The sequence below is a fragment of the Propithecus coquereli genome, unplaced genomic scaffold (genome assembly GCF_000956105.1).
Source record: "Propithecus coquereli isolate 6110/MARCELLA unplaced genomic scaffold, Pcoq_1.0 Scaffold32, whole genome shotgun sequence".
Classification (NCBI taxonomy): Eukaryota; Metazoa; Chordata; class Mammalia; order Primates; family Indriidae; genus Propithecus; species Propithecus coquereli.
In genome coordinates, this window is record NW_012148841.1 from 3833413 (window position 1) to 3857629 (window position 24217).

Sequence of the window (24217 nt, forward strand, 5' to 3'; positions counted from 1 at the left end):
GAGAATCACAGTGGAATCTGGGACAGTAGTGAATCCCAGAGGACATCTGCAGCCTGTGCAGCTACCAGCCCTGTCTGCTGGAGGCACCTACCTTATTCTTACCAAAATTGCTATCTGTTCAAATCCTCTGCTCATTGTCAGTGGTCCATCTTTTTTTCCCTCTTGATTATTGACTATTGCTAAATGAATCCTGGGACTATTTTTCAGTGTATAACAGAGTCTCATTTAGGGAAGATTTGTAGTCACTGGAACTTGAAGGAGACTTACAATTACAGTCATCTCTCAGTATATGCTGGGAATTGGTCCCAGGACACCTTGACTATAGCAAAATCCACACATACTCAACTCCCAAGGTCCTGCAGAACCTACCTATACAAAAAGTGTGCCCTCTGTGCGGGCAGGTTTAGTATCCTGGAACACTGTATTTTCCATCTGTGTTTGCTTGGAAAAAAGCCTTATAATAGTGAGCCCCGCAGTTCAAATCTGTGTTGTTCAAGGGTTGATTGTATAGCTTTCCAAAGGACACTGCATTAAGATGAAGCTACCCTGAACTCTTGTAGTAATTAATGAATGGTTACAAAATGCAGTTACCTGAGCTTTCAGGAAATCCTTGGACTTTTGCACCTTTTCGTCAATTTTCATTTGAGTCATACGGACAAGGGCAAATACCAGCTCTTTCATGTTTTCTTGCTCCTTTAAAAGCTTGTTTTCTTCTGCAAGTTGCTGTTCTAGTAACTTAGATTCTACTTCTGATAGAATTTTCTTTTGAAAAAACACAACATAATTTATTTGTCTGAAAAAATACAATAAGGCTAGTATCTTAGACTACCTTTTTATTTACTGTGTAGAATTTATTTTATTAAAACAAACTCACTCCACTGTCTTAGCTTTTTTTCTTTATTTTATAAAAGAATGTGCAAACCAGTGTCAAATGGTAGAACTTTTTCTTATTCAGACTGTATCCTCAAGTTTAGAAAAAGACATAAAAACATGTTTTAAAATACCTCAACTGTAGCTTGAATAAACAAAATTTGAGAGTTTTTATTAGACATTGGTGAAATAAAATATTTATTGTTTACTTTTAAAATAATTTTAAAATCTCATTACTTTGTATAATTTTTGCCAGTTCCAACACATCCTTTTTTCTCAAATTTAATGTGGTGTTGGAGGGGGCTTTGAGATGAAGAACTGGGCCCACATTAGACAGGATCATACTCTCTCATATTGATGACTCTCTTATTGATGAAGTTTCATTGAGCATAGTTAAAAACACAACTTGGTATCAACTATTCTTAGACAGAAGCTTAAATGAAAGTTGATATTAACCTGTTGGGCCAAATTCCTCTTAGCTACTTCAACTTCCTTGTGGAGCTCTCTCCTTCTCTCAGATAATGTAGAATCATCTTTAGGGATAGCTTCAATCTGGAAATTGAAATTTAAAACAGGCATTTACATAAGAAAGAAATCTTCAATGCCATGTAGTCAACCCCATCACATACTTTTTAAAATGGTGGGCAAACTATGATTCTCAGTTTTATAGGAACTGTCTATTATATCAAATATTCTTTATAAAGTTATGACAAACTAAAATACGAAGACCTGCCAAAAATCTATAATTCACCAGCTGCATATATTTTATCATTCATTTAGAAATAAAATCAATCTTACTAAAAATAGCTAACATTTTTTGAGCATAGACTAAGTGCCTGGCAAGGTTCTAAGTACTTATACATATAATCTTATTTAATCCTCACGATAACCCCATAAGGTAGGCAATATTATCTCCAATTGTACAGGTGAGAAGAATTAGGCACAAAAATATTTAAGCAACTTGCCTCAGTGGTGCCGGTGCAAACTCAGGGAGTTAGACTCAGAGCCCCTGACTTTAACACTACATTATACCGCCTAACTCATGACCTAGCACTTTGGAAACATGCATATACTATGACTATTCAAATGATAGTTATAAAATGTGAGTTCATTTATGAAATCCTATAGGTTAAAGAAAAATATGAAGCATTTATTAATGACAGTGGGAATAATTTGCTATTTATACATAATAGTTTGATTAATAACTAGAAAGTTCTTACACAAAATAAAAGTTCTTTAACTTTTTTGTTGATACCCTAAACTTCCACCATTACATTTCTGTTGTATTGCCTTGCACTTCTGTCCTATGTTAAAGTACTTCAGGGAGAAGGCAACATCTTATTCTATAGTCTTTGTTGCCCTATTAGGAGTGAGTTTGTCAGATTCTTTATGATAAAGAAGAAAGCAAAGAGGAGGATACTTGGCAGCCGATGGGGGAAGGGTGCCATCTGAGGCTATAGGAAGGGTCATCTTGGTGCTTACAGCCTATGTGACTTAGAGAAGACTCACAGTTGGATTTTTATTTTTTTATTTTATTTTTTTTTTTGAGACAGAGTCTCGCTCTGTTGTCCAGGCTAGAATGCAGTCGCATCAGCCTAGCTCACAGCAATCTCAAACTCCCAGGCTCAAGTGATCCTCCTGCCTCAGCCTCCAAGTAGCTGGGACTACAGGCATGCACCATAATGCCTGGCTGATTTTTTACTATTTTTAGCAGAGACTGGGTCTCACCCTTGCTCAGACTGGTCTCGAACTCCTGACCTCAAGTGATCCTCCTTGGTCTCCCACAGTGCCAGGATATAGGCGTGAGCCAATGCACCCAGCCAGAGTTAGATCTTTATACCAAAATCACATGACTCCAATTTGATGTGGTTCATTTCCTACTGTGATAGCACGCACTTTTAGGCATCAAGATTGAATACTGGCTAAAACTTGTCCTAAGAAGGGAATACCACACTGTTTAGTGATTTAAAGGTCACCTAGCAGGATCTTTCTGAGGGTCATGCTGCTATGCCCTACCATCAATGAATAAGTATATCTTCAATAGCAGCTTCTGTACCCTCAGGTGCCCCGTGACGTCCTGCTCCCCCTCACGTCTCCTACCATGGAGAGCTAGCTGTTGAGAGGCACACATCTGACTTAAGAAGATGAGACATGGTCTTGTGGAACCTACATAACAATATACAGAATGGATATTATTTTAATGGATAAGCGCTTTAGCAGATCAAAAAAGGGAGAACTCAACATACACTTGGAATAATCAGGGGACACTTTGTGGAAGAGGTGAGAAGTCAGCATGGAACAGCTTGATTTCTCCTGGAAAGTCAAGTCCTCCTGGATGGAGGAAGTCCAGCAAGTATCCTGGGTCCCCGTCTGGTTCTCTGCGATAGGTGGGCCAGGAATAAGCTGCTCCTCACGCTCTGCTCCCAAGTGTGGGCAAATCTGTACATAAATGCTAAGTGGGACCAGGAAAGCTTACAAAGTTTTGACAGAAAATGTGATGAGAGCACACTCACCAGCTACTGTGTCAACTAAAGGCTCCTGACAGATTTTCCTGGTTTGAGGCCTCAGACATTTTGGTTGTTTCCAATGTGTTGAAGTACGAATAGTACTGCAATGAATTGTATTCATTTTTGAACTCTGGCTAGCTGCTTCTCTGACACCTTTTCCAATTCTCCATAAACCCAGCTCTCTAGTTTCAGGCAAGAATTAGGTATACTTGGTTTTCTAAAGAAGTCACAAGGTGAGCCATTGGTAGCTGAGCCTGCCGGTTGCCTAGCCAATAGCCACCCTCCATTTGACCTTAGTAACAGAACTCCATTTGTGTTTAAAGTTGCAGTGTATCCGGGAGTCCTCAGACTTCTTTGCAGTTGTGAGCCAGGAAAAGCCAATGAAATATAAGGGGAAGTCTGCTGGGTAGAGCTCCTGGAAAAATGACTGTTTTCCTGTTAAAAAGGCAGAGCCAGCCAAGTCAGCTAGCACGTGCCTTTTGCTCTCTGCCCTTCTGCCTTCTTGTGTGAGCCTATGCTTAAAGGTAGAGTAGCCATGGAGAAGAAGTATACACATTAAGGATGACAGAAAAGGGAGCTAAAAGAATCCTGAACTTTTTGTTACGTGAAATTACCTGATGTGCCTATCTCTGTTCTTTATATTATGTGAATAAAACAACCTCCTATTTAGCAAAGCTGCTATAATTGAGTTTCTGTAACTTGTTGAAGCCAACCTGCAAGCCGAATTGACATATCTTTTGAAAGGAAATCTTCCTATAGTAATTTGGAAAATGGGCTGGAGTTAGACTAAAGTCTCCCTTAATGCAAGAGGACAAAAAACTATGAAGTATCAAAGTTCTAATTACGTGGTCTGAGGTGACGAGATACACACCATTACTTTTGAGTCCTAAATTGCATATATCAGCAGCTTTTGTAAGCTTATGTTAGTTCTTTGGTTTGGTTTTTATAATGTAGCATATTTTACACTTAAAAAACATGTTTATTAGAACCAACCAAACAACAGAAATGGGTAAAAATTAAACATCTTCTGCTCCCTGCTCTGCTTCAAATGCCACTCCCCAGGAGTCACTGTTAATAGTTTTAGTGTCTGTCCATCCAGATATTTTCACTGCATGAATAATCATCAGTAGCTTTCATAAAAGTTATGAAACTAAACATAGTTCTGTTGCTGTAAACATCCCAGTTGATAACAATGAACCTTAGTTTAATGCTTTGATATTTTTCTAAAATATTCTAAATTTTCGTGGGGCTTGTGTCTTTAGTTTCCAGGAGAGGCTCTCTGTACAGTCAAATGCCACAGGAGAACCAAACAGTTGTCTCTGGGGGGAAATAAATTCTGAAGAACTGCCGGAGCCCTTCATGCTTACCTTTTATCTCTTTCCTTTCTGGATTGCACGCAAGTCTGAAATGTTCACTAGAGCTGGGAGTGACTGGCCTGACCCACCCCTATTTTCAAGTACTGCCAGCTGTGGGCAGTGGCTGGGATAATTATAAATTGTAAGGTCAAAGAGGAAGTTAGTCTCTTACTGAAACCGTAGTAGGACAAAAACATAGATTGTTCTTAAAATCAATGAAGGAAGAGGATTTTATTTTAATACATTTTAATTTCTGTTAGTTTTACATTCAGTGGGTGCTAGTTGGTGAACTGAATAGCTAGTAGTGTCAAAATACATTATAAATATTAATAGCTTTTACTTGTTAAAATCTGAACGACTTGTGAGCCTTCCACTGCGAACTTCTCTTCAGTCCAGGTCCATTCCTTACATATTTTGTCCAGCCAGATCAAACTACAGCAACAAACCTCACCATAAGAAACCCTTCCAATTAGTTTTATAGCATCCCATGCTTAAATATAAGTAGATAACCAAGGACCACCATATATTAGAGGAGAGTTTCTAATAAGAAAGAGACAAAATCAAACAAACAAACAAAACCAGAAAAAAGTAACTTGAAGAAAATAAAGTCTATTTAGGAGGAAGAAGAAGAAAAAAGATATCCTCAGTGAGGTAAGGGCTGGGCCCCGTGGCTCATGCCTGTAATCCTAACACTTTGGGAGGCTGAGGCAGGAGGATCACTTGAGCCCAGGAGTTTGAGGCTGCAGTGAGCTATGATGACACCACTGCACTCTAGCTGGGGCAACAGAGTGAGACCCTGTCTCAAAAAAAAAAAAAAAAAAATCATTTGTAAGGTAAGAAGAGATATGGAACAAAAATAAGTATACTATATAAAAGAAACATTCAGAGAACAAAAAGAGTTCATGGAAATATAAAATATGATAGTAGAATGAAAGAGTAGAAGGGTTGGAAGGAAACATTGAAGAAATCTCTGTTTTGGCAAGTCAAGAAGACAAAAAAGAATGGAAAATAAAAAAGACAAGGAAATTAGAGGACTGTTCTAGAACGTCCAACATCTGCATAAAAGGAATCCGAGAAAGAACAGAGAAAATAGAGTGGACAAAATTCAAGAGAAAATATCAGAACTGAAGGACACAGGTTTCCGTATACAGAGCCCACTGCATGCCCAGCACAATGGACACAATGGGAATATCGTTGTGAAATTTAAAAATTCTAGAGGCAAGTAAAAGATCCCACAAGCTTCCAGCATGGGGGAAAAAAAATGATTTCAAGTAAAGAATCAATAATCAGAAAGATAACCAAGTTTTCTTAATAGTGACTACAGAAATTAGAAGAAAATTGATTAATGCCTTCTTTCTGAGGGAAAATTATTTCCAACCTAAAATTCTATAACCAATTCAATTACTAATTATGTGTATGGCTGGTGTGAGGGGGAAATATTTTCTGTAATGTCAGGTTTTCTGACATGCATTTTCTGGCACACAAGGTGTTAAAAAATTACTTTCCACTCACATTTTCTCGGGAAGCTACTGGAAGGCATGCTCCCCCGACAAAAAGAAAGTAAGCTAGGAGAGCAAAATAGAAGAGATCCTTGAAATAGGGAATCCAACACAGAGAAGAGGTGAAAGGTGTCACCAAGATGGTGAGAGTAGGGCAGTAGCACATAGAGAAATGGGACTGATCTGTAACAAGTCCGAAGGTGAGAAAGAGAAAAGCAGCCCCTGATGCCCAGGAGCCGGCCTGGCACAGCCAGGCCCAGGTATTCTGCTGAACATAAACAATTTCACACAGCATCAACTTCAGACATAGCCACTCTGTGATCATGGTGGATCAAGACAAAAATAAGACCACTTCGTAACTGTGTGTGAACACAGACAAAAACACGAGCATTGTTCAAGCCACCAAATACCGTACATTCCCCACATGCAGCTGCCTTTACCAGTCACAGCCCTTAGCCTCCATCTAGTCTTTACTCTTTCTAGCTAAGATTCATTAAGATATTCAAGCATAGAATGACTCTCATTTCCTGACAACATCCAAATTCAGGGCAAAGTCCCATTTCCTTAAACCATCCCCCAATTCATATACCAAAGTACAAATGCTATAAGTCCTTTCTAATATCCTCCAGTGACACTCATTACAACCTTCCATGGCATGTGTTCTTCCTTGCCGCAATGTGTCATTAACTCAACTCATTCAACTACAGGTGTGTGCCTGTTGGTCTCTGGCTAGAAGTCACTGGCCAGGCTTGCAAGTGATTTCTTCAGAAGATTAAATGCATGGGCTAGCAAATGTGTTTTAACATACTCAGAGTAAATTTATACAATTGGAGAAGAGTTTGGGACTGAACTAATGATAAGTATGCAGAAAGTATGCAAATGAAGTACACATGAATGTGTCTCTTAAGAATATTAATCTGGTAGCAAAATGGAGGACAGATTGGACAGAGAAGGAACTGGGCTTATGGAGGACGACAGCTGGTGGGCAGTTGCAGTCATTCAGGTGGCACAGAGTGGGTACTGAGACACGTCTCTGAGGTTCATCAATAGGGCCTGAGGATGCCATCTTCTCCACAGGAATAAAATAATCATTTCATAGTCTTATCCTAACTACAAAATTATCTTTAGCTTTTCAAAAAATTTCTATGTATAAAGGAAGGGAGGCAATATTTACTGAGTACCTTCCTGGTCCCACACTTTCCCATTTGTAATCATTCTTACTCCTTGCAGTAATCCCAGTTCAAAGGTTGGGAAACACCTAATATAGGAAGTTCAGTGGATCTAGGATGTAAACCTGCCTCTGCCTGACTCAAAGTTAAATCTCTCCTCCATATAGTATATTGTCACAATTGCCTTGAACACTAGAAGTGAGTCATGAAGACAGAATCACTTTTAAATCAAGGCAAAGAGAGATGAAATTTCTAGAAAACCCAATAAAGAAAAAATGTAGCATATATAAAGTGGCATAGTTGCTTGGTAAGAGGATTTTGTTGTTGTTGTCACCACCTCGGACATGATGTTTAGAAATAGAATAACCTTACAGAGTCATGGTATTCTAACCCTTAAAACATGATGGTGAATGTCAGAGCAAAACACCAGGAGTCATTGTCTTATTTCCTTTCAGTTCAAAATTAAAATCAATAAGAGCCATGTTTAAATGCAAAGGTGTACTGTAATGTACAATATCATTAAATGAGAGTATGATGTCTTTGATTAAGGAATCTTCCAGATTCCAGTTTGTCATGCCAACCCACGTGGTCATTAAAAACTCTGATGGTTTTGCCTAACTCCAGCAAAGTCTGCCTGCCTCTGGCAGGCCCATCTTCTACTGCCCATGCCTAGACCAGGCAAATGCCCCAGGGAGGGAAAAGGCCACCCATCTCTGCTCACCAGAAGTGACTATGCCTTTCTGAAATTTACTTTCCACAGCTCTCATATGTTTTTTTAAAAATATATGATTTTTAGTTTATTTTTTTCTGGCTATTATGGCAGGAAATATGGTCCACCACAACATTTTATATTTTAACTAAAAGTAGAACTAGCAGAATTACATTTTGTATTATTTTATGTGTCCTTTCTATGGCACTTAATCTAGATTTTCTGGTAGAGGCAAACTTAAGTCTTTTTAGTGTATGTCATCTTTTAGAACCAATCTTGTGATTTTTATCAATGTATAACCATTTTTGAGATAACTAGTATTAATTTATGTGATAAATTATCTTACTGCCTCTATTTAAGTTACCTTACTCTAATGGGAATTTTTTGTTGATTTACCATTAGAAATATATTTAACATATTAACTTTACTTATTACTGGAATCAACAAGACTGGTTATTAAAAGCAGTGATAATTTTTATCCTATCGTTTAAAGAAATCTTACTGAATGGTTATTTGGTCAATAAACAAGAATTATTTTATCAAGACAAGCAACACCTGCTGGTTTTAAGAGTCTCCTACTCATCACATTTAGGTTTCCATCAATACTTTTTTTCTTTCCATCACTACTTTGAACAGATATTATACCTGCTATTTACTATAATCTCACTATGACTCAGGTGGGGTGGCCACAGGGTCTTTGTTTGCCCAAAGTTCCAACTTAACATTTTAATGCCCTCAGCCTTGGGCTATGGTGGAGTAGCATATACTAAACCAAAGCTTCCTACAAGAATAACTTGGAAAGTTGGGTTAAAAATATGTTTGAAGGCATTGGAGTTGCAATAGTAAATAGAGTTAAAGTCTTCAAAGGTTCTAGCATTTCCTGGAAGGTAGTAAAGTATTAATTTATACTGGAGTCTAGTAAGTCAAGGATGACTATTGTAATCTTTAGGGTTAGTAACCACCCAAAGAATAGAAACAGAACACAAAACTAACTAATGCAGATCTAAAATGGGGAAAACAGAACAATATAAAACTTTGATTAATCTAAAAGAAGAAAATATAGGAGAAGAAAGGGACATAAAACAGGACAAAGAGAAAGCAATAATAATATAATAAATATCAGGTCAGGTGTATTTACAATTACATTAAATGTTAATTTTTGGACTGAATACAAGAATTAAAAGGCAGAACTTATCAGGCCAGATTTTGAAAAGTAGACGCTATGTATGTGAGACACACAGAAAGAGTGAAAGTAAATGGATGGGAAATTAAATATCATGAAAAATCTAATCCCCAAAGACCTAGTGTAACTGATCTTATGAGACAAAAATAAACTTTTAAGGCAAAAAGCATTACTAGCGTTAAAGAGATTTCAGAGTGATAAAAATAAATCTACCTGCTGGAACTTCAATAAAACTATTAAAAATGTAAAAGAAACACAACTAACTGTGACATTTATTTTGCAAAAGAGTGAAAAACACATTTTGCCTCACTGAGATAGAAAAATGAAAATGAAAAGATTATGAGTGCCATCTGACAGCAAGATCAACTCCCAGCCATTTGTAACACGCATAACTCTAACCAGTTTTTTCACACCTTGCTTAAGGTTGTTCTTTCAGTCAGGACAGGCTAAATTATGCTACAGAAATACACAACCCCAACTGCCATGGCTTCAAACAACAAAAACTATTTCTTACAAAACCTGTGGCCCATCAAGCTGACTCTCTAAGGCTACTGTTGGCTCTGAATTCCCAGCTGCTCCAATTTTCAGCACCTCTGTATCATCATGTCCTTCCACAATCACCACAGGAGAGGAAAAAAGAAATAGAGAGTCTCACACTGGCAGTTAGACGTCCTAGAAGAGACATGGGTCGCTTCTGTCCACAATCCATCGGCCATGACCCTGCTCAACTGCAAGGGGTGCGAGCAAGCATAAACTTCCCATGTGCCCAGGGGAGAAGAGAACTAGGTATAGGTTAGAATCAGAAGTGTCTATTGCTGAAAACGCCTGTTTAAAATTTCTGAGGTCATGAACCTCCACATAAGGTCCTGGAGCACAACAACCCTGAAGAGAATGGGGAAGGTTTCCCAGCTTCTTCATCTCAGAGACTGATCCCTTTTGCACCAAAGGAAGCACTGACCAAGGCTCTAGCACAAGGATGCATCCCTCTCAAGGATCCTCGGCCTTTTCTGTAGTGCTTGGTTGTTTAGTACAGGAAGTGCCATCTGAGAAAGAAGTCAGAGACCTTGGGACCAGGCTCCTTCACTTGGGAACCCAGAGGTACTAAGCAGGTAACAGCTGTCTTGAGCATCCTCCGACTGGAGTACAGCTCTGACACTGCACAAAATTAGCCAGGTAGCCTGACACTGGGTTCTGGATTGCCCTTGGCTAGTTGGAGGTGCAGGCCACTGACCATCTATATTTACATAGTCTGCCACGACACCAGGCTGGGTCTCTTTTAAATGGTAAAGATAGTGATTCTCTTGGCCCTACCCTGTAGTGAACCCTCTAGCTGTTCCAGAACTGGATGACCCAGTTACTTCCCTAGGCCAGGCTGATGCCTGATCCAAACAAGACATTTCTCTAATTATGGGCTAGCAAAAAGACACTGAAAAACATTATAGAAATATAGACTCTATAATAGGCTTGATGCATTTGAAAATTACCTGTTGTCTGTTACTTTTCTTCTCTTTCTCTACCAATAGCAAAAACAACTTCCTAAAATATTTTTACTTCAAAAGACAGCACTGAGCTTAAAAATCAGATAGTGGTTTACAACACTCACCTCTAATAGAAGCCTTTGATGCATTGCTTGAGTTTGATTGAGAGCATCCCAGGACACTTTTAAGAGTAGTTCCATCTTTTTTAAATTTCGAAAATCTCGTTCTTTCTCTCTTTGCTTACGAGAAAGCTCATCATGGTAGTTCTGCTTATCGATGAGACTGTTTCGTAAATTGAGATCCAAGATTCCTCTGTTCCAGGTAAAAGGAGAAAATAAAAGTGATGTGTTATCAGCTGTCCTACATATTTTTCAAAACTTATCAAGACAGCATGCTTGGTATGTACATATAGAACTATTCTCATGTTAGAGAATAAATAGTAAATAATGCCAAAAGCAATTAGGTTTATGAGTTGGTATCATTTAGAGCTGCAGTCTTATAAAACTCCCGAATGTAACAACAGATTGGCAGAGACAGAAGCCCCCCATTTCCTGAAATTTTAATTAAAAATAGGACATAATACTCTCCCAGGGAATCATACCATGAAATTGCTCCCATTAGGAAAAAGTCAAGATTATCTCAGAAATACCATTCATTGTTGGTAAAATCCCTGAACTTTACAGCACACTCCAGTGATATAATTTCCCAGAGGCACATTTCAGAAACTTACAACAGATTATGTCCATAAAATTTGGTCACAGAGAATTGAGGAAAATGATGAGTAAAGGATGGAAAAAAGACTTCAAAATGCTTTATCTGGTAATATTTATTTGTTTGTTTTAATTATTTATTTAGGAGATAGAATCTCACTCTGTCATCATAGCTCACTGCAACCTCAGACTCCTGGGCTCAAGTGATCCCCTTGCCTCAGCCTCCCAAGTACCTGGGGCTACAGGAGCATGCCACTACGCCTGGCTAATTTTTTAAATTTTTTGTAGATGTGGGGTCTCACTATTGCCCAGGCTGGTTTTGAACTGGGCTCAAGCGATTCTCCTGCCTCAGCCTCCCAAAGTGCTAGGGATTACAGGCATAAGCCACCATGCCCAGCCTGATAATATATAATTTTTTATTAATGGTAAAAATAAATTTAAAATTCTTTAAGAATGTTTATTAAATCAACATAAAACTGTTTGGGATTATGTTTTGAATTCTCAAATATAAATTGAAGAGAACTTTAGAAGACAGAACATACATTAATACAACTAACCTTTCAGTTAGTGAAGTTGCTTCATTCTCTCTGGTTAATTCCAATAGCTTGACCAACTGGTTATGTTCTCGTTCTTTGATTTCAAGTAAGGCTCGTTTGCCTTCAACTTCCTTTATTACATCTTCCTTCTCTTCCACTATAGCACTGACTTTGTTTTCAACTTTCTTTAGGGCATCATTTAGCTCTTTGAATTCCTGTTCCAAGACAATTTTCTTCTTTTCCATTTCTCTGTAAGGGATACACACACATACACACGCATGTGCATTTGCCCTACTTTGAGCCCATGCTGTCTTTACCTATTCTTATTTCCTAACCAGGCAGGAGAGAGAGGCATAAACTCAGTGATCCCAGAAATGGGCATCTCCACTGAGTGCCATTAATGGCAGAGAGATGCCCGGCCTCCCTACTTTCTCCCCAGATCCCAACTGCTACCATCTCCTCTGATTCTACCCTCATCCTGACCAGCCTCCTAGAACTGACCTGAATTTCTCAACTTTGGTGCTGGTGAGCTTGGTTTTTAGAACTGTTAATAGTGCCTGCTTCATTTTCCCTTCTTAAGATCAGTCACCAGAGCAATCACATTATTTTTCCCAACTTTTTATATCTTAACTTTACCTTTTTTGATTTCCTTAAACCCCAAGAATTTCCTCAATGACCTGTGCATCCAAATGTGCTCTGAATGTCTAGGGATGTCATACATGTGACTAGGTGGCAAAGTGAGGAGGTCCCATCATTTGGGCTTCAGGCTGCTGGCTGGCTGACATACTTCTGGACGATGAAATTCTAACCAGTTCAAATAATTTATCCTTTGCACAGCTCTGTTAAAGTCAACTGAAGTTCTCCATAAAAATATGATTTATAGGCTGGAAACAGAACCTTGACCCATAATTAAGACATAAATGTTATGAATGATAGTAATTCGCTGCATTCTTTTCTTTTAAAGAACTTGATATACACAACCTAGACAAGGCCAAAAGCAGATATTCTTAGAATTGAAACAGTAATTTGATGTGTCCCCTGGTTAGTACTCTTGTTTTAGTGTACACATATAACTTGGGCTGGGAAGGATTCAAAAATAAAGATAGTAAATCATACACTTTTCTGCGTGTTATTTTTTCTATCTCTTTTCCAATTTGTACAGGAATAGTTTGATGGCGGGCCACTTCATCCTAGAAAAGAAATGGACTAGTGTTAAATTATGTAATCTTGTACCAGAAGCAATTAAGACAAGCAAATTAAATAGGAGAGAGAAACTACAGTGTGTAGAATCCTATCTGCCTTGTGTGCTTTAATTATTCCATCAGACACTCACAATGACCTTATGAGATAGATACGTTTGTTACCATTTTAAGGAGGAGGTAACTGTGTGTAACAAATACTGTTGGTGCTCTGTAAGATTCCCTTTACAAAGAAAGAGATGCCCCTCGATTTACGATGGTGTTATGTGCCAATAAACCCATCGTACGTTGAAAATATCTCCAGTCGAAAGTGCATTTACAACACCTAAACTACCGAAATCAGAGCTCAGCCTAGCCTGCCTTAAACATTCTTAGAACACTTTAACTAGCCTACAGTTGGGCAAAATCACCTAACACAAAGCCTATTTATAATAAAGTATTGAATAACTCCTGTAATTTATTGAATACTATACTGAAAGTGAAAAGCAGAATGGTTGTTTGTGTACTTGAAGTACAGTTTCTACTGAATGCATATTGCTTTCACTCCATCATAAAGGTGAAAAATCACAAGTTGAACCATGGTAAGTTGGAGGTAGTCTGTACACCCATCCCTCAGATGTTGCAGGGGTGACTGCTAACAGTTCATGCTCAATCTCCTCTCCCTGGATTGCCACTGGCTGCACAGAGCTGCCTCGTCAGGGAATAGGAGGGTGGTGGAGGGAAGTGAGGGGCAGGCTGTGACCAGTGACTAGCGATGTGGTGATACCACAGCCCGTGCCCCTTGCCTCTGGGTGGTGCGGTTCATGAATTCGTGACTTCTCCATGCAATCAGGGTCAGACTACAGTTCTCCTGAAACTGCATTTTTTCCCAGCTTCTTCCTCAGCTCTAGCCTGCTTCCCTCAGTCCCCTATAGGATTCTCCTTGGACCTCTCCCACAATCAGTACTTGTCTTCGGCTCTGCTTCTGGAGAAACCTGCCTAAGACTCATGCTATGAGAAGTTAAATAATTTTCCCAAAGTCACACAGCTAGTAAGTGGCAAGGCCAAGATCAGAGCTAAGTTTGTCTAACATCATTTTCCATTATGCTCTGTGGATTCACGGAAGGTTCAGTTTAAGCCTGAAGACCCTTAAGTCTGTGGCAGGGGTCACAGAAGAGTCCCTTCCCGCCTAGGAATCACACTGGATTTTGAGGCCTGGGGTAGCATGTATGTGTGGGGTTGAATATATCACTGCAGTGCGGTAGGGTGAGACACTTCTCTGCGGGATCTGGCTCAGTCCTGGGGCAGATCCAAGTTTTGTGAGACAGAAACTTATACAATTTGGGGGGCCCTCTTTAAGAAAAAGAGTCAAAAAATTTGCTAAATTAGGTGCAGGGCCTTGGAAGAGGTTCATGTACGTGAGGGGCCTGAAGCTTAAGCTTCACTGGTTTCCTGGTAAGCCCCTCCCTGCTCAGTTCCTGTGTTCTGCGTAGCAGCTGGGCACACCCTGGCCAATTGCTCTAAGACTCTTAAGGCAAAAGAGGTGAAAGTGTATCATAATTATCCTCTAAGCCAATGAATCTCAGATATTGTTTTTTAAACAACTCTAGGTTATTTAAATAGTTTTGAGAGTTATTATACATTTTTCAAAATAAAATAAATTGTAATTCATTATCTTCTAAAACCTAAAATAGGCCTCTTATAACTTTTATGGTGAGAGGAAGTGAAGTGGATTCAAACAGACAAGGATAAGGTAATACAAACATACACAAGAGGTTAGGACATTTGCTTGCTCTACAAGGAAGCAATTCTATTTTTGACACTTATTTCCAATACTGAAAAATGTCTGGTGAGGTCTGGAAAGATTTTTCCCCAGGATCAGGGCTCCAAATTACAGTAATACTCCCAGACATCCTAAAGTCTTTTGTGAATTCCCAGAGCCTGGGTTTAGTTTCATAGGATCCGTCACAATGCAGAACATTTCTGTTTGTGTGACAATACCCTTCTTTGTCAAACCTACTAATCTTGATACCCATGTATTTTTACATCCATGCAGGTACAGTGTTTAAATATTTATGAACTGTAAGCAGCATACCTTTAGGACGACCTGATATTCCATCAATTCTTCCAGTTCCTTCCGCTCCTTTAGTAATTGTTTTTGTTTAGATGACAAATCTTCCCGTAAATTTTTAATTTCTAATTTCTTCTGCATTACTTCCTTACGTAATTCTTCAGTGCTTTCTTTCAACATTTTCATCTTCTTCTCCATTTCCTTTACAAGTCATGAAAATGATCAAGTTGTATAATCCGAGCAAACATTTATCTACTTGAAAACCGAATTAAAATAATTTCACTCAGCATTTTGATTCTATTTGTTTTGAGGTTCATGAATAATTTCTCGCAAAGTGAAATGCAACTTAGGATTTCTGACATCTTCAGTAAAAGCATGACAATTATACTGATGTATAATTAAATATATTTTACATTAGATCTGAATTCTTTTTTTGTTTTACTAGTGCTCTTTTCTATCTTCCTATATTTTAAGTATTTTTTCTGAATTAATTTTTATTTCATACCAAAAAACATGAGTAAAAATAAAGTCTGTATTTGAAACTTGGACTTGGGGGGGGCAAGGGCAACATATGTAACCTAAACAGCTGTACCCCCATAATATGCTGAAATAAAAAAAAAATAAATAAATAAAAAATAAAGTCTGTTTTCCAGTATCTTTGTGATTTGACAAAGTCCGATGCAAATAATCTTTGTACGTCTGGCTTATGGTTAACCTGAGACATATGGGAACTAAAGATAAGGGAGTTCACATTTGGAATACCCAACTCTTCGTACTCCTTAATCCCCCACTTTCTTATTATTTCTCTAGAACATGCATATTCTCACACATTCTCCCCAAATATCCTCTACTCCAGATTAAACAGATCTTTGTTTCCCAGTCTGATTATCTGGGGAATACTTGGCTTATGGGAGAGAAGCCTTCTTATACTCAGAAAGTCTATACTTTACTTTGTCATCCCATCTACTTGGGAGGCTGAGGCAGGAGGATCGCTTGAGCCCAGGAGCTATATCCTTCCACTACACTCTAGCCTGGGCAGCAGAGCAAGACTCTGTCTCTTAATAAAAAAAAAAAAAGAAAGTCTACACATTACTAATAGAAACTAAAAATAAAATCCTAAGCTCCCCTGCTCCACTGACTGACTGAATGGACCCCCTCTTGGCCAAAGGTCTGCCCCCAAAACCTTAAAACTGAGTTCCTGGCCACAGTGGGAAAGGAGGTCAGACACACTTCCTTATACCCCCGTCCCTTTTGGAGTTTAGAAACAACAACTGACCAGCATTAATGTTAAAATAGAGATCATAAGACTGACAAAACAGATTCTTTATGGCAATAAGATACCAAATTATAAACAAGACCTAAAGCCATGCGAGACAAGGGTTAAGTCATGTCTTATAATCCATAAAAATCTAGTTAAACAGGTTTTTTTGTTGTTTTTTTTTTTTTTTTGCTCTCATGGTGTCACATGACAGATAACAGACCAACTATCTTAAGCATTCCTCCCTACTCACTCCAAATTTTCAGACAAGACTTAATACTCCCGACCAACTGCCAACTAAACAATCCCTAAACCCACCTATAACTTGTAAGCTCCTGTTTTGAGATGCCTCACATTTTTGGGCTGAACTAATGTATACCTTGATTTATGATTTTACTTGTAATTCCTGTTTCCATGAAATGTATAAAACCAAACTGTAACCCAACCACCTCAGGCACACTTTCTCGAGACCTTTTGAGACTGTGGTTTCCCAGGCCACAGTAACTCATATTCAACTCAGAATAAATCTCTTTAAAATATTTTCCAAGTTTGGTTTTTTCTGTTAACTCTAATGACTAAGTGGATGAATCCATTTGCCCGCTCTGGGCTTTTTGCATATCTCCCTCCTTCCTCTGATGCTGGAAGAGAGTAAAATTAGTGAATCTATGATCTGGAACTAAAATTCAAAATGCTTTCCCCCTATAATCTGTATTGCAAATGATGGTTAGGTGTACTTATACAGAATTAATAGTAGTTTACCCTATGCTAAATAGGTTTTTGTGGACTGGCCTTGGAATTAAACCACCATCAACATACTTTCGAAATATCAGAAGGTGGAAGCAATGCAAACTGCGGTGATGTTTCTATTTACTTTTCTATAATAAATCACAAAAAATGGCCACAAATTCCTCCTATTCCCCAGTATATCATGCCCCTCTGCAATGTGTCTGGATCATTCTTCCCATTAAGAAGTGGGGCGGCCAGGCGCAGTGGCTCACGCCTATAATCCTAGCACTCTGGGAGGCCGAAGCGGGCCGATTGTTTGAGCTCAGGAATTCGAAACCAGCCTGAGCAAGAGTGAGACTCCGTCTCTACTAAAAATAGAAAGAAATTAATCGGACAACTAAATATATGTAGAAAAAATTAGCCGGGCATGGTGGCACATGCCTGTAGTCCCAGCTACTTGGGACGCTGAGGCAGAAGGATTGCTTGAGCCCAGGAGTTTGAGGTTGCTGTGAGCTAGGCTGACGCCACGGCACTCTAGCCCGGGCAACACAGTGAGATTCTGTCTCAAAAAAAAAAAAAAAAAAAGAAGTGGGGCCTATTTCTCTACTTGGCCACTTTACTTGCCTTGATCAATGGGATGTTGTCAAAAATGATTTAAGCAGAGGCTCAAAAAGTTCTCACGTGTTGGGATTTACCCTCTCTTGAGGCTGAAAATCCTTCTACCATCATGTGACCAACTAGTGACATGTGAGCTTAGACCAACGAGCCTGCCAAATGGCTGACGTATGAATGAAGCCACCCTAGACCACCCAGCCCCAATGGAGTCAGCTCAGACCAGAATAATTCAGAATTGTGAAAAATATGAAATAGTGTTATTTTAAGCCACTAAGTTTTGGGATGGTTTGTTAATGCAGGAATAGATAAGTGATACATCTTCTTTATATAGTTTTTTTTGATGACAACGAGGTATTTAGAAAGCTGTGAGGGTAATAGCGATAGCAAAATAATGTTTGTAAGTGCCGACCACAGAATCTTATTTTTTTTTTTATTCTGGAAACAAACCAGATATTATCTAAGTAAATTAGATACCAAACAACTAAAACCTATAATAGGCACCACTTATATTTACTCCAGAAGTTATGCAGACATCCTCTCAGCATCATTCACAGTTAAGACTTCTCAATCTTACAAATGTTTCAAGGTTTGATTGTTGTGATAAACATTAATATTTATAAAAAGGGATGTTTGATTCCAGCTGTATTTAACACTGTGGATCATCTAAGACTTACTCCTGGCTTAGGTATCTTCTCAAATTCTTTCGCTATGAGCATTTTTTCTTCCTTTAAGCTGCAAAAGAAAAAAAAGAAAAAGAAAAATCAAGTTTGACAAGGTAAAAAAGAGTAAGCTCTTTCTGTATTAATAACTTCTCTTTTTTTTTTCTCTTTAGAATGCCATTCCCACACTTGTCTGCCAGGCAACCTGGTGTCCATCCTTTGACAGCTTTTCTGACTCCAACATGCCCATTTAGGGTGCTTCCTTGTCCCCAGCACTCCCACGACACTGTGTACACACACCCATGGCAGCGGTTATCTCTGCATACTATAACTATTTGGGAGCGTGGCTCTTCCCTCAGGACTCAGGCTGCTGCCAGTCAGGCTCCTTTATATTAAATAGCAGTGGGCTAGCGCCTGCCTGGATTACTACCACAAACTCCCAGATGATCTCCCACCTCACTGGCCTCCACCTTTGCCCATTAAAATCAATTCTCCACCCAGCACCATGGTGATGTTTTAACAATAGAATCAAGATCACATCACTTCCCTGCTTAATAAATTCCCATCATAACTGGACCAAAATTTAAACTCTTTTCCCAAGCCTACAGGACCCTGCATAATCTACCTGTCCAACCTCACTGCCTACCACTCTCTGGCTCCAGCCACAGTGTCCTCCTTGTCAAGCTTGTTCCTGCCTCAGGGCCTTTGCCCTTTTTGACCCCTCCCACCGGCATGCTCTTTCCACAGACCTTTGCGTAGCTCACTCCTTACTTCATGCAGATCTGTAGCAGGTATCACCTTCTCCTACAGGTACCTGAACATCTTATCGAAAACAGCACCAATACCCTCCACTCTTTCCTTGTTCTGCTTTGCCTTTCTCTATAGAAGTCGTCACCACCTGACATTATGCACTTATTTCCCCACAGAAAACCTAGCTCCCTGTTTACCACTGCACCATCTTCTTAAAAAGTGCTTGCACAGAGTTGGAATCCAAAAAAAATGTTTATATGAATAAATGGCATGACTGAAACTAGTTTTATTCCCATTTTCATTATTTTTAAGTAAAATAATTTATATGCTAAATGAGATAAGGGCATGTATATGGAAATATATCCTCCCTCAGAGTGAGGACCTATTGCATCCCATTCTTCTACATCCAGATTGAAGAAAACCCTCAGGGAAATCGTGGAAGGAAAGACCCACAGTTGTTCAAAGCTGTGGAGAAGGGTTATATCAAGAGCTCAGTTTCAGTTTTATGTGGTAATTATACTCTTGATGTATAATATTAGAGAGGAATAACATAGAGTCAGAGAATGTTAGAGCCAGAGGAAATTTTCAGAGACCTAGATGTGGTAGGGATGAGGACATTCAAGGGATTAAATGAATATTTCAGGTGAAGGACAGATTTAGACAAAAAAGTATTAAACACTAAAATGAAAGCATAAGACTGGGTGGGCCGTAACTTGTCTTTACTTCTATGTTATCATTGTTTGGCTAAGTTCATAAAGATCTGCCTTTGGCCCTGGTGACAAACACATTCCCATGTGTTTCCCCCACCATCGTCCCTTCCTGGACACACAGGGGAACGGTTCACAGCCTCCCTTTCCTTGGGATTGGGGCCACAGGACTTATTCTTGCCAAGGGAGGGTGAGTGGAAGTAAATATCAAATGTCTTCCACATTCGTGTTGAACTTGGAAGGCATGTTGTTCCAGTTGGCAAAGCTACAGGATGGAAGAGGCTACATGGCTTGCACCGGACTGTGCTGTGAGCCAGAAACAAAATTTTATTATGTTATCCCACTGAGATTTTAAGAGTGATTTGTTATTGTTGCATAGCCTAGCCAAAGCCTAACTTCTTTGCTTATTCTCTATGCTGTTTCCACAGATTCAATTATAGTGATGACTCACAAATTTGTATCTCCAGCTCAGAATTTCCCTGGAGCTCCACATTTTCATTTTCAGTTTCCTATTGGACATCCCAGTTGTGTGTACCAAAGACCCCTGAAATTAAAACTCACTATCTTCCCCTCTGAAACCTACTGTTACTCTACTCTTTCTCTCAGAAATAGCATTTCAATTCACTTAATTTTCAAAATTATAAGCATGATGTCATTCTTGAAGCCTGTCTATTCCTTGCTTCTTTCAAGGTTTTTTTTTTTTTTCTGTCTTTAGCTTTAAGGTTTTACTGTGATGCATTTGGAATATATTTCTTTGGATTTACCCTGTTTGGGGTGCATTGAACTTTTTGAATATGTGGGCTTATTTCTTTCACCAAACTTAGGAAGTTTTCAGCCATTATTTCTCCAAATTTTTTTCATCACCATACGTCCTCTTTCTGCAACTCTGATGACAAGAATTAGATCTTTTGCGATTGTCCCATGGGTGCCTAAGATTCTGTTCATTTTTATTCAGTCTTTTTTTCTGTTGTTCAGATTGCATAATTTCTATTTATCTGTCTTCAAGTTCACTGACATCTGTCATCTCTAATTCCATCTAGCTAGTTTTTTGAAGTTACCGTATTTTTCAGTTCTAAGTTTCCATGTAGGTCTTCTTTATATTTTTACTTATTTTCTGAGACTTTCTATTTTTCATTCATTTCACAAGTGTTTGAAATTGTTTGTTGGAATATTTGTATAAAAGCTGCTTTAAGGTCTTTGTCAGATAATTCAAACACCTGTGTCATCTCAATATTGGTACTTGTTGATTGTCTTTTTCTCATGCAAGTTGCTATTTTCCTGTTTTTTTATATGCAAAAAATTCTGGATTGTACCATAGACATTTTGAACTTTAAATAATGAGATTCTGGGTCTTGTTAAGTCCTATGAAAAATGTTGATATTTTTGTTTTAGCAGACTTTGTCAGGTTCAGGTCAAAGGGTTCAGCCAACCTTCCTGGGACTGTGATTTCAGTATCAGTTCAGTTTTCAAGACCTTTACAGTGCTATTCAGAGCTTTCCTGCATGTGTACAACCCATTGGCAAGTTTGGGATCTGGGAAGTGGACCATCTTATCTCTTATCTTATTGGTAAACTGGTTAGGGTCAGATTCACAAATGCACAGCTTTAGGGTGAGCCCAGAAGTTCAGAAGCAAATTAATGGGTTTACTTTTACAAGCTCTTTCTTCTCTGGGATCTCTTCAGTACTTTCTGAATACTTGAATCTTCTCCCTTTTGGACCTTCAACCAGGAGGGGAGAGATTTAGTTGCCCTGTGCTGTCCTGTACTTTTGTGACTGTGGTCATATCTGGGGCCAGGCAGTGAGAGGACGAGGACACACACACACACACACACACACACACACACACACACAGAAGCAGCAAAGGAGATTTTCCCATTCTCCTCAGAATCACAGCTCCAAAAGTAGCAAAGGTTCCCTTCCTTTCTGGCTCCTGTGGGCTCTCACTACATGGAGCCTCTGCTACTGCTGCCTCAGTATCGCTTAGGGGCTGAGGCATGAGAGAATGGAGAGGAGAAAAAAGCAAAACAAAACAGGGGGTTCTGTACTCTCCTGAGCATTGAGTTCTTTGCCTGCTCCTTGAGCCAGAACTAGAGAGCTTTTCCTGGTGCTCTCTCTGTCCAGGACAATGTCTACTTTTATATTTCATGCTGTTTAGAATTCAGGCTAGTAGATACCAGAGGGAGGAAATGATAAATTCACAACTAGTTCAATGGTGGTGAATTCTGAATTTTGACCTTCTTCCATATTCTCCTTGATACTGTTTACTTTTCAGAGTCCTCAAATATATGCTGTGCACATTCCATCCAGTTTTATAGTTGTGCTTAGTAGGAGAGACAAGAGAAAGTGGGCTTGTTCCATCTTACCTGGAACCAGAACCCATTAGATGATATTTAAGGCCATAGGACTGGATGGGATAACTCCAGGAAAAAGTATAGATAGAAATAGGAAGAGTACTAAGTACTGGTTTCTGAGATTCCAAAATTTAGAAGTCCAGCAAATGAAGAGAAACCATAAAAAAAAAGCAAACTATTTCTGATTTTCCTTCCTACACATAAGAAGCTCTGAAGGTTCCACTCCACCCTGTTAAGTAAAATGCTGAACAAACTGAAAATTCAACAACTCTTCTTGAAGTAAGGTCACAGGGCAAACCACTGTCCCCAAAACTGGAGAGACAGGTGAATACAGAGAATCACGACTTACCACAGCAGAAACCCACAAGCAGAAACCTCTGCAGGAACCAGTGCCGGGTAGGAAAATCTAAATTGTAATCGATGAATTTCTGGAGGGTCACTGTGGAATTCTAAGAGTGAAAATCTCCAGTAGGACACAGTTTTGTGAGTTTTACCAGGAACTTAACCAGGTCTTCACAGTGAATACTGAAGAAAAAACTCCTTGTGTTCCAGCAGGGGGAGGGGAAAAGGAACCATTCTGAGATATAACAGAGTATTCTGTTCTTCTTAAGGAGGCATGCCTTGAGAAGCTATTTAACCAGAGCTTAATCTGCTGGGGTTTTATCAATGTCTAACGTACCTGGGGGGAGTGAAATACCCAACTCCAGTTGGCTCTAGCCTTCCATGTGGAGAAAGAGAGATACCCAACTCCAGCGCACTCTAGCCATCCTGTCCCTAACGAAGGGGGATTGAAGGGTTATGGGAAGCACTGATGAAGTTCACAGTTCAGAGGCACAGGCTCACTTGAAGACTGAGACCTAATCATGGGACTACAGAATGCTGCTTCTTCCTCCACACCTTACAACCATGTTACTAAAATCCTATATAAAGCAGCTCCATTTACCTAATGCATCGTGTCTGGCTAGCATGAAAAAATTGCAAGGCATACTAAAAGTAAAACAACAACAACAAAAAAAACAGTTTGAAGAGACAGAACAAGCATCAGAACCAGATGTGGCAGAGATATTTGACTTATCAGACCAGGAATTTAAAATAATTTTGATTAATATGCTAAGAACTCTAATGGACACAATAGCACACAAGAACAGTTGGGCAGTGTAAGCAGAGAGATAGAAATTCTGTAAAAGAATAAAAAGGAAATGCTAGAGATCAAAAACACTGTCATAGAAATGAAGAATGCCTTTGATGGACTTATTAGTAGAATGGACATCGCTGAGGAAAGAATCTATGAGCTTGAGGATGTCTCAATAGAAACTTCAAAAACTAAAAAGCAAAAATAAAAAATACTAGGAAGAAAAACCCCCAAACCCTCCCAGAACAGAATATCCAAGAACTATGGGACAACTACAAAAGGCATAAATATCTGTAATGGGAATACCAGAAAAAGAAGAAAGTGAGAGAGGGACAGAATATTTGAAGCAATAATAACTGAGAATTTCTCTCAAATTAATATCAAGACACCAAACTGCAGATCCAGGAGGCTCAAAGAACACCAAGCAAGATACATGTCCCCAAAAAGCTATACCTAGGCACATAATATGTATAAATTGCAGAAAATGAAAGATAAAGTAAGATCCTAGAAGAAGCTAGAGGAGCAAAGGTAAAAATTATATCTGACTTCTTTTGAGAAGCCATGCGAGCAAGAAGAGAGTGGAGTGAAATATTTAAACTGTTGAGAGAAAAAACCACCAATCTAAAGCTCTGCACCCTGTGAGATTATTATTCAAAAATGAATGAGAAACAAACAAAAAAATTGAGGACATTTGGTGCCAGTAGACCTGCTTTGTAATAAATGTTAGAAGCAGCTCTTTAGAGAGAGAGAGAGA

The 24217-nt window shown here is 38.9% G+C and overlaps 1 protein-coding gene across 1 annotated transcript in view; it reads right to left on the reverse strand.

Moving 5' to 3' along the window:
* The window catches only part of CCDC146 (coiled-coil domain containing 146), a 165436-nt gene that overhangs the window by 21808 nt on the left and 119411 nt on the right, over window positions 1-24217 (reverse strand). Inside the window, exons 5-11 of the mRNA XM_012650344.1 lie at window positions 18539-18596; window positions 15290-15466; window positions 13133-13206; window positions 12038-12265; window positions 10896-11082; window positions 1327-1422; window positions 592-762 (exon numbers count right to left, since the gene is read on the reverse strand). Of these exons, the coding sequence (XP_012505798.1) occupies window positions 592-762; window positions 1327-1422; window positions 10896-11082; window positions 12038-12265; window positions 13133-13206; window positions 15290-15466; window positions 18539-18596 (991 nt within the window). The remainder of the gene's footprint in view (window positions 1-591; window positions 763-1326; window positions 1423-10895; window positions 11083-12037; window positions 12266-13132; window positions 13207-15289; window positions 15467-18538; window positions 18597-24217) is intronic.